Here is a 12,451-nt window from a genome sequence, read left to right on the forward strand (position 1 = left end):
TGTAATCTGTAATCTATAACACAAGGCCAAATATACATATAGTTGCTTACAAATGTGACATTGGATATTCCAGAGTGGCTGAGTTACAGTTCTGACTTAATTCGGCATGAAAATCTATGGCAAGACTTGAAAATGGCTGTCTAGCGATGATCAACAACCAACTTGAAAGAGCTTGAAGAATTCAAAAAATAATAATGTGCAAATATTGTACAATCCGGGTGTGCAAAGCTCTAAGAGACCAGAAAGACTCACAACTGTAATCGCTGCCAAAGGGGATTCTGACATGACATAACACTCAGGGGTGTGGATTCCTATGTAAATTAGATATTTCAGTATTTAATATTCAATACATATGCAAAAACAAGTTTTCACTATGGGGTATGTGTGTAGATGGGTGAAAAATACTGAATCAATTTTTAATTCAGGCTGAAACAACAAAATGTGGAATAAGTCAATGGGGTATTAATACTTTCTGAAGGCTCTGTATGTGTGCTGTGCATGTATGTACTGTAATAGAATATAGGCTATGTATTTGAAATGTGTATGTAGGCTATGTGTATGTATTTGTATGTATGTATTTTTCTGGATTTTCTTGGCATTTCAATGTCTATCTAGGGACAAGCACTGATAATTAGCACAAGCTAATGTGTTATGGTGCAATGCATTTGACTGTTGTAAATGTATCATTGTTATTGCAGCTCTCCCTACCCAAATGATGTGATCATAATATAATTCATTATATGTAATTGTACTTCTAATCCTATTTGATCTTTTTTTTTAAACTACAGTACACAGTTGAGCTGCGTAGACCACACACTCCAAATGCATATGAACTTGAAATCCAACATTCTGCTGGCAGCAACTTCCCGAAAGTCTCTGCCTCCACCTGCTGATGGATAAGTAGAAGTACGGAGCGAAGGACCCCTATGTGCACTCTCTCGCTCTCTAGCTTTCGCTCTCTCCTCGATGAATGAAATCCACCATCGCCACACCTCCAAGCAAGGACTGTCTCGAGCGCTGCCACTTGTCTCAACCACAGGTATGCGCCTCTCACTCAACTCTGCGAAGACATTAGTCAACAAATGCCGATACTTGGTGCTTTTATAAAAAAAAATCCCATGTGAATGAATGGAACATATTTTCAAACAAGATATCGCTCAAGAGTATTTGCCGAACATAGCTGAGAAGTTCACATTTGAGAATAACTGATTTAAAGCCTGACCATGGCGACAATTGGAGATTTCGACCCGCTCAACTCAACGGTACCTGCGACCAAGATTGAAGTTACCGTTTCGTGCAGGTAAGATAGTCGTAACGTATCCGATAGTGTCATTATTGAAAGAAAATGTCATATATAAACTGTTGATAATGTTGTATAATGATAGAATCTCACCTGGAATGAGTGCTGTAGCCTACATCTTAATTTGTATGGAGCCATTTGCGTTTCAATATATGTGCGCATAATTTGTGTAGGATACCTCAACAAGACTATCTTCAAACATATGTAGGCTAACAGTCGTGATTTCAAACCATAGTGGTTTAATAAGTGTATTTACATCTCTGTGCAAAACTCTGACTTTTGTAAGGAATTTGCATTAACAGTGGGTGAAGAGATACGTGGGGGTGCAGCAGCATAACGGTATTTATTCTGAGTGATTTTGAGAGCCCCAACGCACGCAACTCACACAGATCACATGGATAGGCTATAGATATTAATACGCCGCTGTCCACTACATACAGTATACAGCGCAAGAGCACGGTTGGACAGGTTCTTCCCACTGGGCACAGACATAATGTCAACGCCTTGTTTTGTTTTACATTTGGTTGAGTAATTTTCAACTAATGTGAAGTCAACGTGAAATAAATAAAAACATTTCACCATGTCGTTGGATTTAGGTTCAAAGTTGGGTGAAAAAAAAACATGAAATTCCCTTATTTTGATTACTTTTTGCAAATCCAAACAATTTTCCACATTGATTCAACGTCGTCACATTTCATTTTTTGTTGTTGAAATTATATGGAAACAACGTTGAATCAACCAGATTTTGCCCAGTGGGTTATGACATTAATTCAAATGAGCTAGAGAGGGTGTGTGAGAGGTAGGTGTGGGTGCTTACATTTATTCAGGTGTGCCGTGCGCACTTCTCTATCACTTATTTTCGCAGGGAGAAGAATTGTCTAGGTAGGATACCACTGGAATCAAGATTATGTTGATTCTTAGTGTATGACCGGGCAAATACAAGTATAGACTATACACAGCCTACTTGTCGTATATAGCCTATTGGGCACTTAGTGCTCCTTGGTGCTTATTTAGTGGACTCTTTCACCACTCTTGTGTACTTGAAAAAAATGTAAGTATGAGGCATATAAAATAGGTAAAATGTAAAAAATTAAAAATTAAATTAAAATGCTGGGTCAATAATGACCCAATTTGGGTAATTTCTGTAACCCAGCACTGGGTTATTTTGACCCAGCATGGTTGGGTTACTTGATTTGCCCCAAAATGTGGTTAGTTTGACCCAGCAGTGGGTTGCTTTTTCTCTTTTGCTGGGCAATTGTTATCCATGTATTTTTGACCCAGCAGTGGGTTATTACTTACTTTATTGCTGGGTTATTTCTTCTACCTTCTCTCTGTTACAAAATCCATTCATTTTCTAAAGGTACAAATACTTCTAACAATAACAACCGATGTTACAACGTCACTACACAGTCTATTCAATTCTTAAAATGAAATATGGCCAATCATGATAAATTGTAGATAAAATACAAAATGTTTATTTTCAGATATTAATTTCAGCTACATGATGAAGTCATGCAAAAGATAAACAAATAAGAAACACACAATTAAAAACAACTTTAGAAGCACAATCCATCATTTGAAAATCACAGCAGCCCTACCAATTAAAGCCGAGGAAAGGGGCTGAAGAAAAGTAAACACTTTACCCTCCGCCAACCCCTACCAGGTATCAATTTTCAATAGGAATTTATGTAAAACAACAACGAAACAAAGTCTTCTGCTCCATTGTGTGCCCTTTCTGCAGTTACAGTGACAATATTATTTGTAATTAGTTACTTCCCACCTCTGATTTAAAGTATTCCATATGAAATAATATTCAATATTCCAAATGTATACTTATTCTGCATTATGGCTTTCGGGCCTCATCAATGCTTGGGCGGGCAGTCATCTTTCCAACTCGTTACACTGGGGTTGGGAAAAACACTCTCAGGATCATGTCGTCTTTAGTATCTGGGGGACAAAGACATAACAAGCTTTTAGGGGACAGCCAAAACGGATAAACGTGGATGAACATTTGAGACACTACTTTAATTTCAGTATGTAGCTGCCTGCATCTTACACTGGGGGTGGGAGAAACACTCAAGGACCATGTCGTCTTTAGTATCTGGGGACAAAGACATAACAAGCTTTTAGGGGACAGCCAAAATGGATAAACGTGGATGAACATTTCAGAAACGACTTTCATTTTAATATGTAGCTACCTGCATTCGGTACGCTTGGGGTGGGAGAAGCACTCTCAGGGCCATTCAGCCTCTAGTATCTGAGCAGTGGGGAGACATAACATTAACACAGTTTAAGTAGTGTCAAAATGGATAGCTTCAATTTGAGACAATCATTTCATTTCAATATAACGTTAAAGTAACTGTCTGTATCCAGACTGAGACTAGCTAACGTAAACTCACGTAAACTCGTACATCGCCTTGGTCCGTACAATTGCCCTTATTTTAGTGCCCCAAAAACGTAATACTTCCAGATCAACTGTAATGTCAATACCATTGTAAAGCACAATTTCTCCCCTTTCCAACAGAATCAATTACATGACCTAAACACTGCCTGTTTATGATTAATTCAAGCAAGTAATGAGCCCTGTCGGGTCTTTTTTAAAATGGCGGGTGGGGAAGCGAAACTAAGGAGAGATGACGCGTGGGAAATTGCTTTTTTTCACTCGATCTGTCCAACTTATCACCTTATCGCCTCTAAAATGTTAATAAAACACTATAAAGAGTTTATATAATGTGTTATTACATACCTATTTGAAGGTTAGTGTCAAATTTGAATCGGGTTTTTAGGGCGGTGCTAAAGTGATCTTAGAAGTAAACAGCGGCTTTGAGAATGATGATCGCATGCAATGATGACGCAAAATAATTACTAGGTATCCCCCCTTTACCCCCGTCACTGTCAATTTCTTGTTTTTAAAGGATGAGAGAAGTGCTACACCTGGTGGAGAGAGACTGTAAGACAGACATAGTTGCTTTATTCGTGCTGTACGTTACGACATGACACGCCACGATGTAACGGAGGGTCCATTTTTTTTCAACTTTTCTCCAATACTATAGAGCCATTACCATGCCAATCAACGCTTGAATAGAAACCTAGTTCACACCCCCGATTTTGAAGTCAACACAGTCGCTAGAGTCCCATTAGTTTTCTTTGTAGCATTGTTTGAATGTTGTGGTTGCGCACATTTGTACGGAATGGGGTGAGTTTACGTTAGCCAGCTTACTCAGAAACAAACATAGAATAAATGTACCACCATAAAAACATCAGTTATAAGCTTGCCACCTAGCAACAACCATATTAAATGTACTCGGAGACAGGGAATATGCATAGCTAGCTTCATAAAATCTTTAGCTAGCTAGCTAGCTAGCCAGCTAAGTTAGCAAATGCTAGCTAAATCTCAAGCTAGTGTGCATGCGGTTATTTGCTAGCTAGCTAGCTAGCTTGCTAGATAAGATTAGCTAAAATTGTCAATGACTGAGATAATTACATATACATATATACATATAACTAGGTCTATTTAACCTGAATGGATAATTAGTAATGTAGGCTAGCTAGCTTTTTACTCACCGCCTTGCCCATTTGTCCATCAAAAAGTTATTCCATTCAGCACAGGCTGCACTGTCTGGTAGACTTGCTGCACAGCTGCAACGATCCTCATTCACGAGCTTGATGGATCACTTTGATCTTCTGGATTTGGCGGGAGAATTAACCCACCCACTCAGCCAAATCTCAATAACCCAGCATTAACAACCCAACCTTTTTAAAGAAAACAACCCAACGGTCATCCAATCAACCCATCATTTTTTTGTGTAGACGTGAAAATAAATAAATAATGTTGCTTTCATTATTTATATCTATATTTATCCCTTTAGATGTTGGTTAAATCACAATTCCCTTGATAAACTAGGCTAAACATACATTTGAATACAATCCCCTTGACAAAAGTAGAGTATAACATGCAGCTCATGACATCTGTTCAGCGACAGTTGAAAACAGTTTTAAAAAGTGTAGATCAGCTACAGATATTAGTTGAAAGAAATAGCGTACAAAGGCCATTTTCTTTGAACGAGCATGTTTGGGTGGCAAATGTAAAGAAGTTGGCGAGTTTAGCATTTTCAGCCTACCTTGTACCAGTGAACAGACAGGGCTGGTCTAGAGGGGGTGGGGGGTGATGAGGGGGGTTTGTCTTCATTCCCTGACACTGACAGAATGGGGTTGGGTGAATTCCCCCATGAAACACTCACTCCATGGCAACTGGGCATCAGAGTGTACATGAGAGTGTAGAAACCCACAGGGTTGCTGCTCTGTCTTGACAGCAAAACACATTAATAATCTAAACAAAAACGCAAGTCCATATAAGGTCATAGCAGCACACTAAGATGTATTGGTGAGCCAATCAAGACAGCCCTAGCCTATCAACAGAGCGTGACAGATAACAAACAAGGATTGGGTATTATGTCAAATGTAAAGTAGACTTATTATTAGGTAACCTATAGAAAACCTTATCTGTGCTTATTTATATGTTCTAACTTTGTACTTGTAAATTATGTCACACACAACAAAATAAATCACAATTATACAACAAGCCTACGTTTCTCAGTTTTGATCCCATTGAGCCTACATGGAGAGAGATTATTTTCTCTTTTTAGTTCAGTTACTCTTGTTATCCTACAGCAGGACGGCTTGTGTTCTACCTTCATCAAAAGCAGGTGTCTGTCAGCCTACCAGATGTTGAATGATGTCTATCCACCTCGGAGTCTGAACTCGGTCTGATCTGAGAACACATTGCAACATAAAATAGGACTGGCTCTTCCACCAATTTCTTTCATCACTCTAGTTTGAAAGATAGATAGTTTGAAAGATAGATGTCAGCTTGATGACCCTCAAAAGCAAGACTAAATATTTGATTCTTGAAAGATGCGTGGCATTTAGATTTTTTTGATTATGACAGCTTCGACATCAAAGGTAGGCAAACATTTAACATTAACATAAAAATGCCAACATTTTGCTCTGATTTATGCCTTAAAGGGGCAATCCGGGATTTGAAAAACAACTAAGTGTTCACCTCGCCTCTAGTTTTTGTAAACACCTGAGGGATGGGTTAAGAAAAATGTAAACACTCTTAAATGCATAAACAGCTATGGATGCAAGAAAATCTAAATTATATATGTTTTGAAGCTAAACGGTGTTTGTTTTCAATCACATTGTTTACAAACAATGCAGTGAAATAACCTTATATTTCGGATTCTGATGGGGTACGATTGTTGAACTCAGCTCATGAGGCATTTCTAAGTTATATTCTCCAAGAATCAATGGCTATATATATTATTGATTTATAGCCATTATATATTATATATAATTGATTTAAAAGTCAACAAATGCTAAAAATGTATCCAAATGTTGACCCAAAGTGTTTGAGATCCCAGCGACTGTGAGACACATGTTTTGGTCATGCCAATCTTTGAGGGGCTTCTGGGACCCCATTTTTTTAGGCATTCTCACATATGTGTAATACAATTGTTAGCTCCAACCGGTTCACTGCCATTTTTGGGGTACTTCTCCTAGACCAGAATGCTACCACACGTTGATGTCATCTCTGCCTCTGGAGAAGGTTAGGTACACTCCGCATGGGTCCCGACAAAAGATTGACTTAACCTGGTCTCCATTAATTCAATGCGTGGAATTAAGCCTGTCTTTTACTTGGTGTAACTTGCGTATTTTGGTAAGCAGTCATGTCTGTTCTAGTGGCCATATATTGTGCTGATAAGATTAAACTATAATTATGATACTGATTATATTTTTATTGAACTTTTCCCATTGTTTTTGTTTCTGTCCTATTTTAATTTAATTGACTTTTCTATGACATCCTTGTATGATGCCTTGGTGGGTGAATGGGAGGGAGGGATTGGAGGGAGGGACGGATGAATGGGGGAATGAGGGTTGGGTTGTACTGTTCTCATATCTGAAAATAATAAAGTACAATAATGGTTGTACCAATCCCAGATTGCCCCTTTAAACATCCTGGCCTCTGTACACTGCTGTCTTGGATAAGCTTGCTGTCCTCGGTTGAAGCTACTGATAAGCGTTCTATAGAGTTCATGCTTATGTTCCCTCCATTTCTCTCTCTCCCTCTCCATCCTCGAGGCAATCCCTATTCCCCCAAACTCTCCCTTTCTCTCTTTCCGAGCTTCCCTCTGCGTCTTCTTACTCTCTCTGTCTCCTTCTTTCTATTCCCCTTCTCTCTTTTCTTCAAGGTTTAACCCACTGATATCTCACATGTTTCCTTCAGTAGTATCGCTTCGAGCCATTGCAGGGAGGGAACCAAATGAATTTAAATGGATTACTCTACCCATTCAGACTAAGACGCATGACACACATTGTTAGAGAGAGTAGGAGAGGGAAAGATAGCGTGGAAAGAGCAGGGATACGGATACCAGAGAGACCCTGTGTGTGTGTGTGTGTGTGTGTCTTTGATTAAAAATAAGAGTAAACGAGAGAGAAAGTGTGTGAGTGTGTATGAGCACACATGTGTGTGTTTATGTGTGTGCTTGAGTGTGTGTCTGTGTGTGTGCGCGAGAGCTCTCTGTCTCTCGCTGGTTTCTTATATAAGAGCTGAGGCTCCTGCCACCCAAACGGAGCTCCAGTGAGATCCTATTAGACAAGCAGAGCGTGGCAGACACTGCAGGAGTTTACCTTGATTACCGCCAGGAGAGGATTGTTTCAATGAGTGGCCCGTAAAATACATTTCCCCCCCTATCTCGCCAGTAAAGCACCTATTAAACTCAAATGTCCCACTACTTTAGCTGCAACTGTTGGTTTGGTACGATGCCAATTAGGGACTTGATATAATAACAGAAGGAATAGAGTTCCAATCACTTCTCATATTTCCCATACATATCCAATTGAATGATTTGCTAGAGCTAGAGTGAAACCTCAACCAACCAGAATATAATTTTTTTTTGTTATGGCTTTTTTTATTCAATAATTATTTTTCATTTTCATTATCATTACTGTTTATTATTACAGTCATTCTAGTAAGCCCTAGAAGATGCATTCTTTAATCGGTTCACTTGTTGTTATGGACCAACCTCAATTGTGACCGACCTGCTCGATTCGGTCTTATGTAGCAAAATTTGACATTGTGTTCTTTACATTGGATAATAGAATGTGATAGTAGATACTCAGAGCTAGAAAATTGTATATCATAAACTACAGTTGAGGAACAATGGGAAAGTAATTTTGCTTTGAAAGTTGCTAAACTTGTAACCTCACTTTTGAGAAAATGGCCCTTGAATGTCTGGGTAAACCTACTGGAGAGCTCTTCTTTGTCTACACCCATTCAGCATCGTTCCCACCCTTTTAAGCTTTAGCCCCACCGATCTCTTTAAGGATTCACATGTGAGACTATGTACTAAACAACCAAATATTTAAAGATTAAAGGCTGGTTTATATTACGAGTGTGTTCGTAAATTTAATCTGGAGTGCCAGAGTGTGCTCTAGGCGTTCGGAAACTCAGAGCGTTGTCAGAGTGGTCGTTCATAAATTTGGAGCGTTTCGCTCTCGGGGTGCACACTGGACGCTCTGGCTGAAAAGTAGGGCTGATTCAAGTGTTCTAACCTAACAACAGCAGTCAAGCACCCAAGCTAACTGGCTAACATTGGCTAGCTTGCTAGCTACTTTCAGAAACAAATGAGAGAACAAGTCACTTGACCATTTTACTCGCCCGAGCAGAGCTGGTTAGTTTGTTTTTATATTATCCAGAGCATTGGTGACTGCAACTGTGCTGCTGGCAGCAATTTAATGATGCTTTTTTTTGCCAACGTTTACTGACACCGGCCATATTCAACAGGTGTTGAGCGTTCGTAAATTTGTCAGTTATTCTGCACTCTGGCACACTCAGACAAGAGTGATCTGAACACAGATTAGATAGCCAGAGCGAATTTACCACTTACATCTATCGAGAGTTGTCGCAATGACATCATCAACATTCTATTGAAATAGAGTCTTTTGATTAGACATGTAGCTAGCTAAACAATTAACCATATTCCCAACTCTTAACATTACTACCCTGCATGAATCTACAGGTAGCTAACCAACCAGGTTCAATGTTAGCTAGCTAACATTAGGCTATAACTGGCAACGCAAATCATACAATGCAGATCATACACTTAACGTTAGCTAGCTAGCCAGCCAGCCAGCTAACAGTACATTTTAACTTGAAATGAAAACAACTATCTGACAAAATTCGAAACGTGTAATATCTGAAAATGTAGCTAGCTAGACTCTCTTACCTGTATACATGGATGGACACTGCTCCCTCTCTGTCATGGATACCATGGTTGCTCTTAGTTTGAAGCTGTAATCCGGAGCCTTCTGTGTGTTCCCTTTTCGACTCCGTCTGCATATTTGCAATCAAACGCCAGGATCTCCTTAGCTTTCATACTCTAATTCCACTGATTTCAAAACTCGATCCTCCAGAAAGAGCAACACTTATGCAGTTCTACCACGTGATTGTTATTAAGGCAATGAAATAAATAAATTCATTAAAAATCCTACAATGTGATTTTCTGGATTTTTTCCCCTCAATTTGTCTGTCATAGTTGAAGTGTACCTATGATGACAATTACAGGCCTCTCATCTTTTTAAGTGGGAGAACTTGCGCAATTGGTGGCTGACTAAATACTTTTTTGCCCCACTGTACATACTAAGGCGTGTACATGTGAGGGACTTGGTATAGAGAAGCGTGGGGGGTAGTGTAGCGACCTTAACCCAACACGTAGTGACCTCATCAAGAGGTTCAAACCCCTTGGTGCAATGGTTAAGGTGTTGGCCTGACAGTCACTGGACCTGGGTTCGAGTCCAGGTCGGGGTTACCCCCTGAATTCGCTAAACTAAATAGGTGGTGAAGCTTTTTCTCAAGAGACAACCATAGCGTGCTCTTAAGGTGACCTCAGTGGTTTAACAGAAGATAACAAGTAGGTCAACATTGAGCTGGCGATGGGGTGGCGTTGTGAGAGAATGTCAATCACAGCAGGGAAGCACTCTGATTGGATGCGTTCTCCTCATGTCCCCATTGGGCCAGGAAGGGATGAGACAGGTAGGAGAGGTAGTCATTCTCACAACAAAATGGTCGATCAAGTCCTTAGAGTCCCATTGAGACCAAGGTCTCTTTTGCGAATGAGTCCCACATCTTACAATTACATAACAATAACACTATCATGTCAGCATAGGAGCATAGCAAATTCACCAAGAGAATACAAAAATGCTAAACACAATCATGAAAATCTACCACATTATATAGTAAAGACATTCTGAAAGGCAACAATACATCCTGTAGGGTAACAACTGTAGGTTATTCTGAAGATTGTTTCATAAATTAGGTGCGAAGAAATTAAAAGCTGTTCTTCCTACCTGTCAGTTACAGACAGAATTTCAAGAATCTGTCTGGACCCATATCCACAAAGAGTCTCAGAGAAGGTGTAGTGATCTAGGATAAGTTTAGCCTTTTAGATCATAATTAATAAAATTATATGGACAGATCCTAGATCAGTCTCCTACTCTGAGATCATTTGTGCATACGGGCCCTGGTCAAAGGAATAGGGAGTTTATCATTAGTGCTTATTGCAAACAGGTTATTTATTTGTCATTATGCTGGCTACAAGACGGGCTGCACAGCCTCCTCTTCCTAGTATCCTTCCTAGTATCCTTCCTAGTATCCCGATGGCTAATGTCCAATCGCTGAGAAAATAAACTTTGTGAACTCAGAGTAAGGCTTCAATCGCAGAGGGACATCACGTGATGCTGTGTCCTTGTTTTTACAAAGGGACATCAGGGGATGCCGTGTCCTTGTCTTTACAGAGACGTGGCTTATGGGCGATACACCTGACTCTGCTATTCAACCAGAAGGGTTTTCCCTTTTCCATATAGATCGAATGGCAGGTTCTGGTAAGAGTAGGGGGAGGGGTATGTTTCCTTATTGACAATTCCTGGTGTACCGAAGTTTAAAACATCTCAAGCTCCTGTTCAGCAGATCTGGAGTTCCTAAATATCACCAACAAGTATCCTGCCCCACAAGAAAAAATAACTTGCTGGACCATCTATATACAAGCATCCGTGACTCGTACAAAGCCATCCCCGCCCCCACTTTGGCCAATCTGATCACGTCTTTTTGTTCCTACTCCCTGCCTACAAGCAGCAACTCAAGAGGGAGCCACTAAAACAGACAATTGTGAGGCGCTGGACAGGGGAGGCAGACTCAATGCTGCAGGACTGTTTTGAGAACACTGATTGGAGTATGTTCCAAGATTCATCCACCTAGGACTCATCCATCAACATTGAGGAATATTTACTGAACAAAAATATAAACGCAACAAAATAAAGTATTGGTCCCATGTTTCATGAGCTGAAATGGCGTTCTGCATTAGCATCGAATAGCCCCCGTGATATGGAACTTTTCAGGGATGTTAGGAACAAATATACACAGGCAGTAAGGGAAAGCTAAGGCTAGCTTTTTCAAGCATCACTTTGAATCCTGTAGCACAAACTCAAAAAAGTTCTGGGACACTGTAAAGTCCATGGAGAATAAGAGCACCTCCTCCCAGCTGCCCACTGCACTGAGGCTAGGAAACACTGTCACCTAGTCTACCTGGTTAAATAAAGTTGAAATATATAAAGATAAAATAAAGATGCAAGAAATGTTCCATACACAAAAAGCTTATTGTGCACACATCTTTTTACATCCCTGTTAGTTAGCATTTATCCATTGTTAATATAATTCATCCACCTGACATGTGTGGCATATCAAGAAGCTGATTAAACAGCATGATCATTACACAGGTGTTCTTTGTGCTGGCGACAATGAAAGGCCACTCTAAAATGTGTGTTTTTTTCATGCAACACAATACCACAGATGTCCCAAGTTTTGAGGGAGCATGCAATTGGAATGCTGACTGCAGGAATGTCCACCAGAGCTGTTGCCAAGAATTGTATGTTAATTTCTCTACCATAAGCCGCCTCTAACGTCATTTTAGAGAATTTGGCAGTAAGTCCAATCGACCTTACAACCACACACTTGTAACCACACCAGCCCAGGACCTCCACATACATCTTCTTCACCTGCGGGATCGTCTGTAATTAATCCATTTTGTGAGGAAA

The 12,451-nt window shown here is 39.9% G+C and overlaps 1 protein-coding gene across 1 annotated transcript in view; it reads left to right on the plus strand.

Moving 5' to 3' along the window:
* Nucleotides 1-971: 971 nt before the first annotated feature.
* LOC118389549 (copine-9-like) overlaps nucleotides 972-12,451 on the plus strand; it is a 178,797-nt gene continuing 167,317 nt past the window's right edge. Inside the window, exon 1 of the mRNA XM_052527298.1 lies at nucleotides 972-1,300. Within this exon, the coding sequence (XP_052383258.1) occupies nucleotides 1,224-1,300 (77 nt within the window). The 5' untranslated portion in view covers nucleotides 972-1,223. The remainder of the gene's footprint in view (nucleotides 1,301-12,451) is intronic.

Source organism: Oncorhynchus keta, chromosome 10 (assembly GCF_023373465.1).
Source record: "Oncorhynchus keta strain PuntledgeMale-10-30-2019 chromosome 10, Oket_V2, whole genome shotgun sequence".
Lineage (NCBI taxonomy): Eukaryota > Metazoa > Chordata > Actinopteri > Salmoniformes > Salmonidae > Oncorhynchus > Oncorhynchus keta.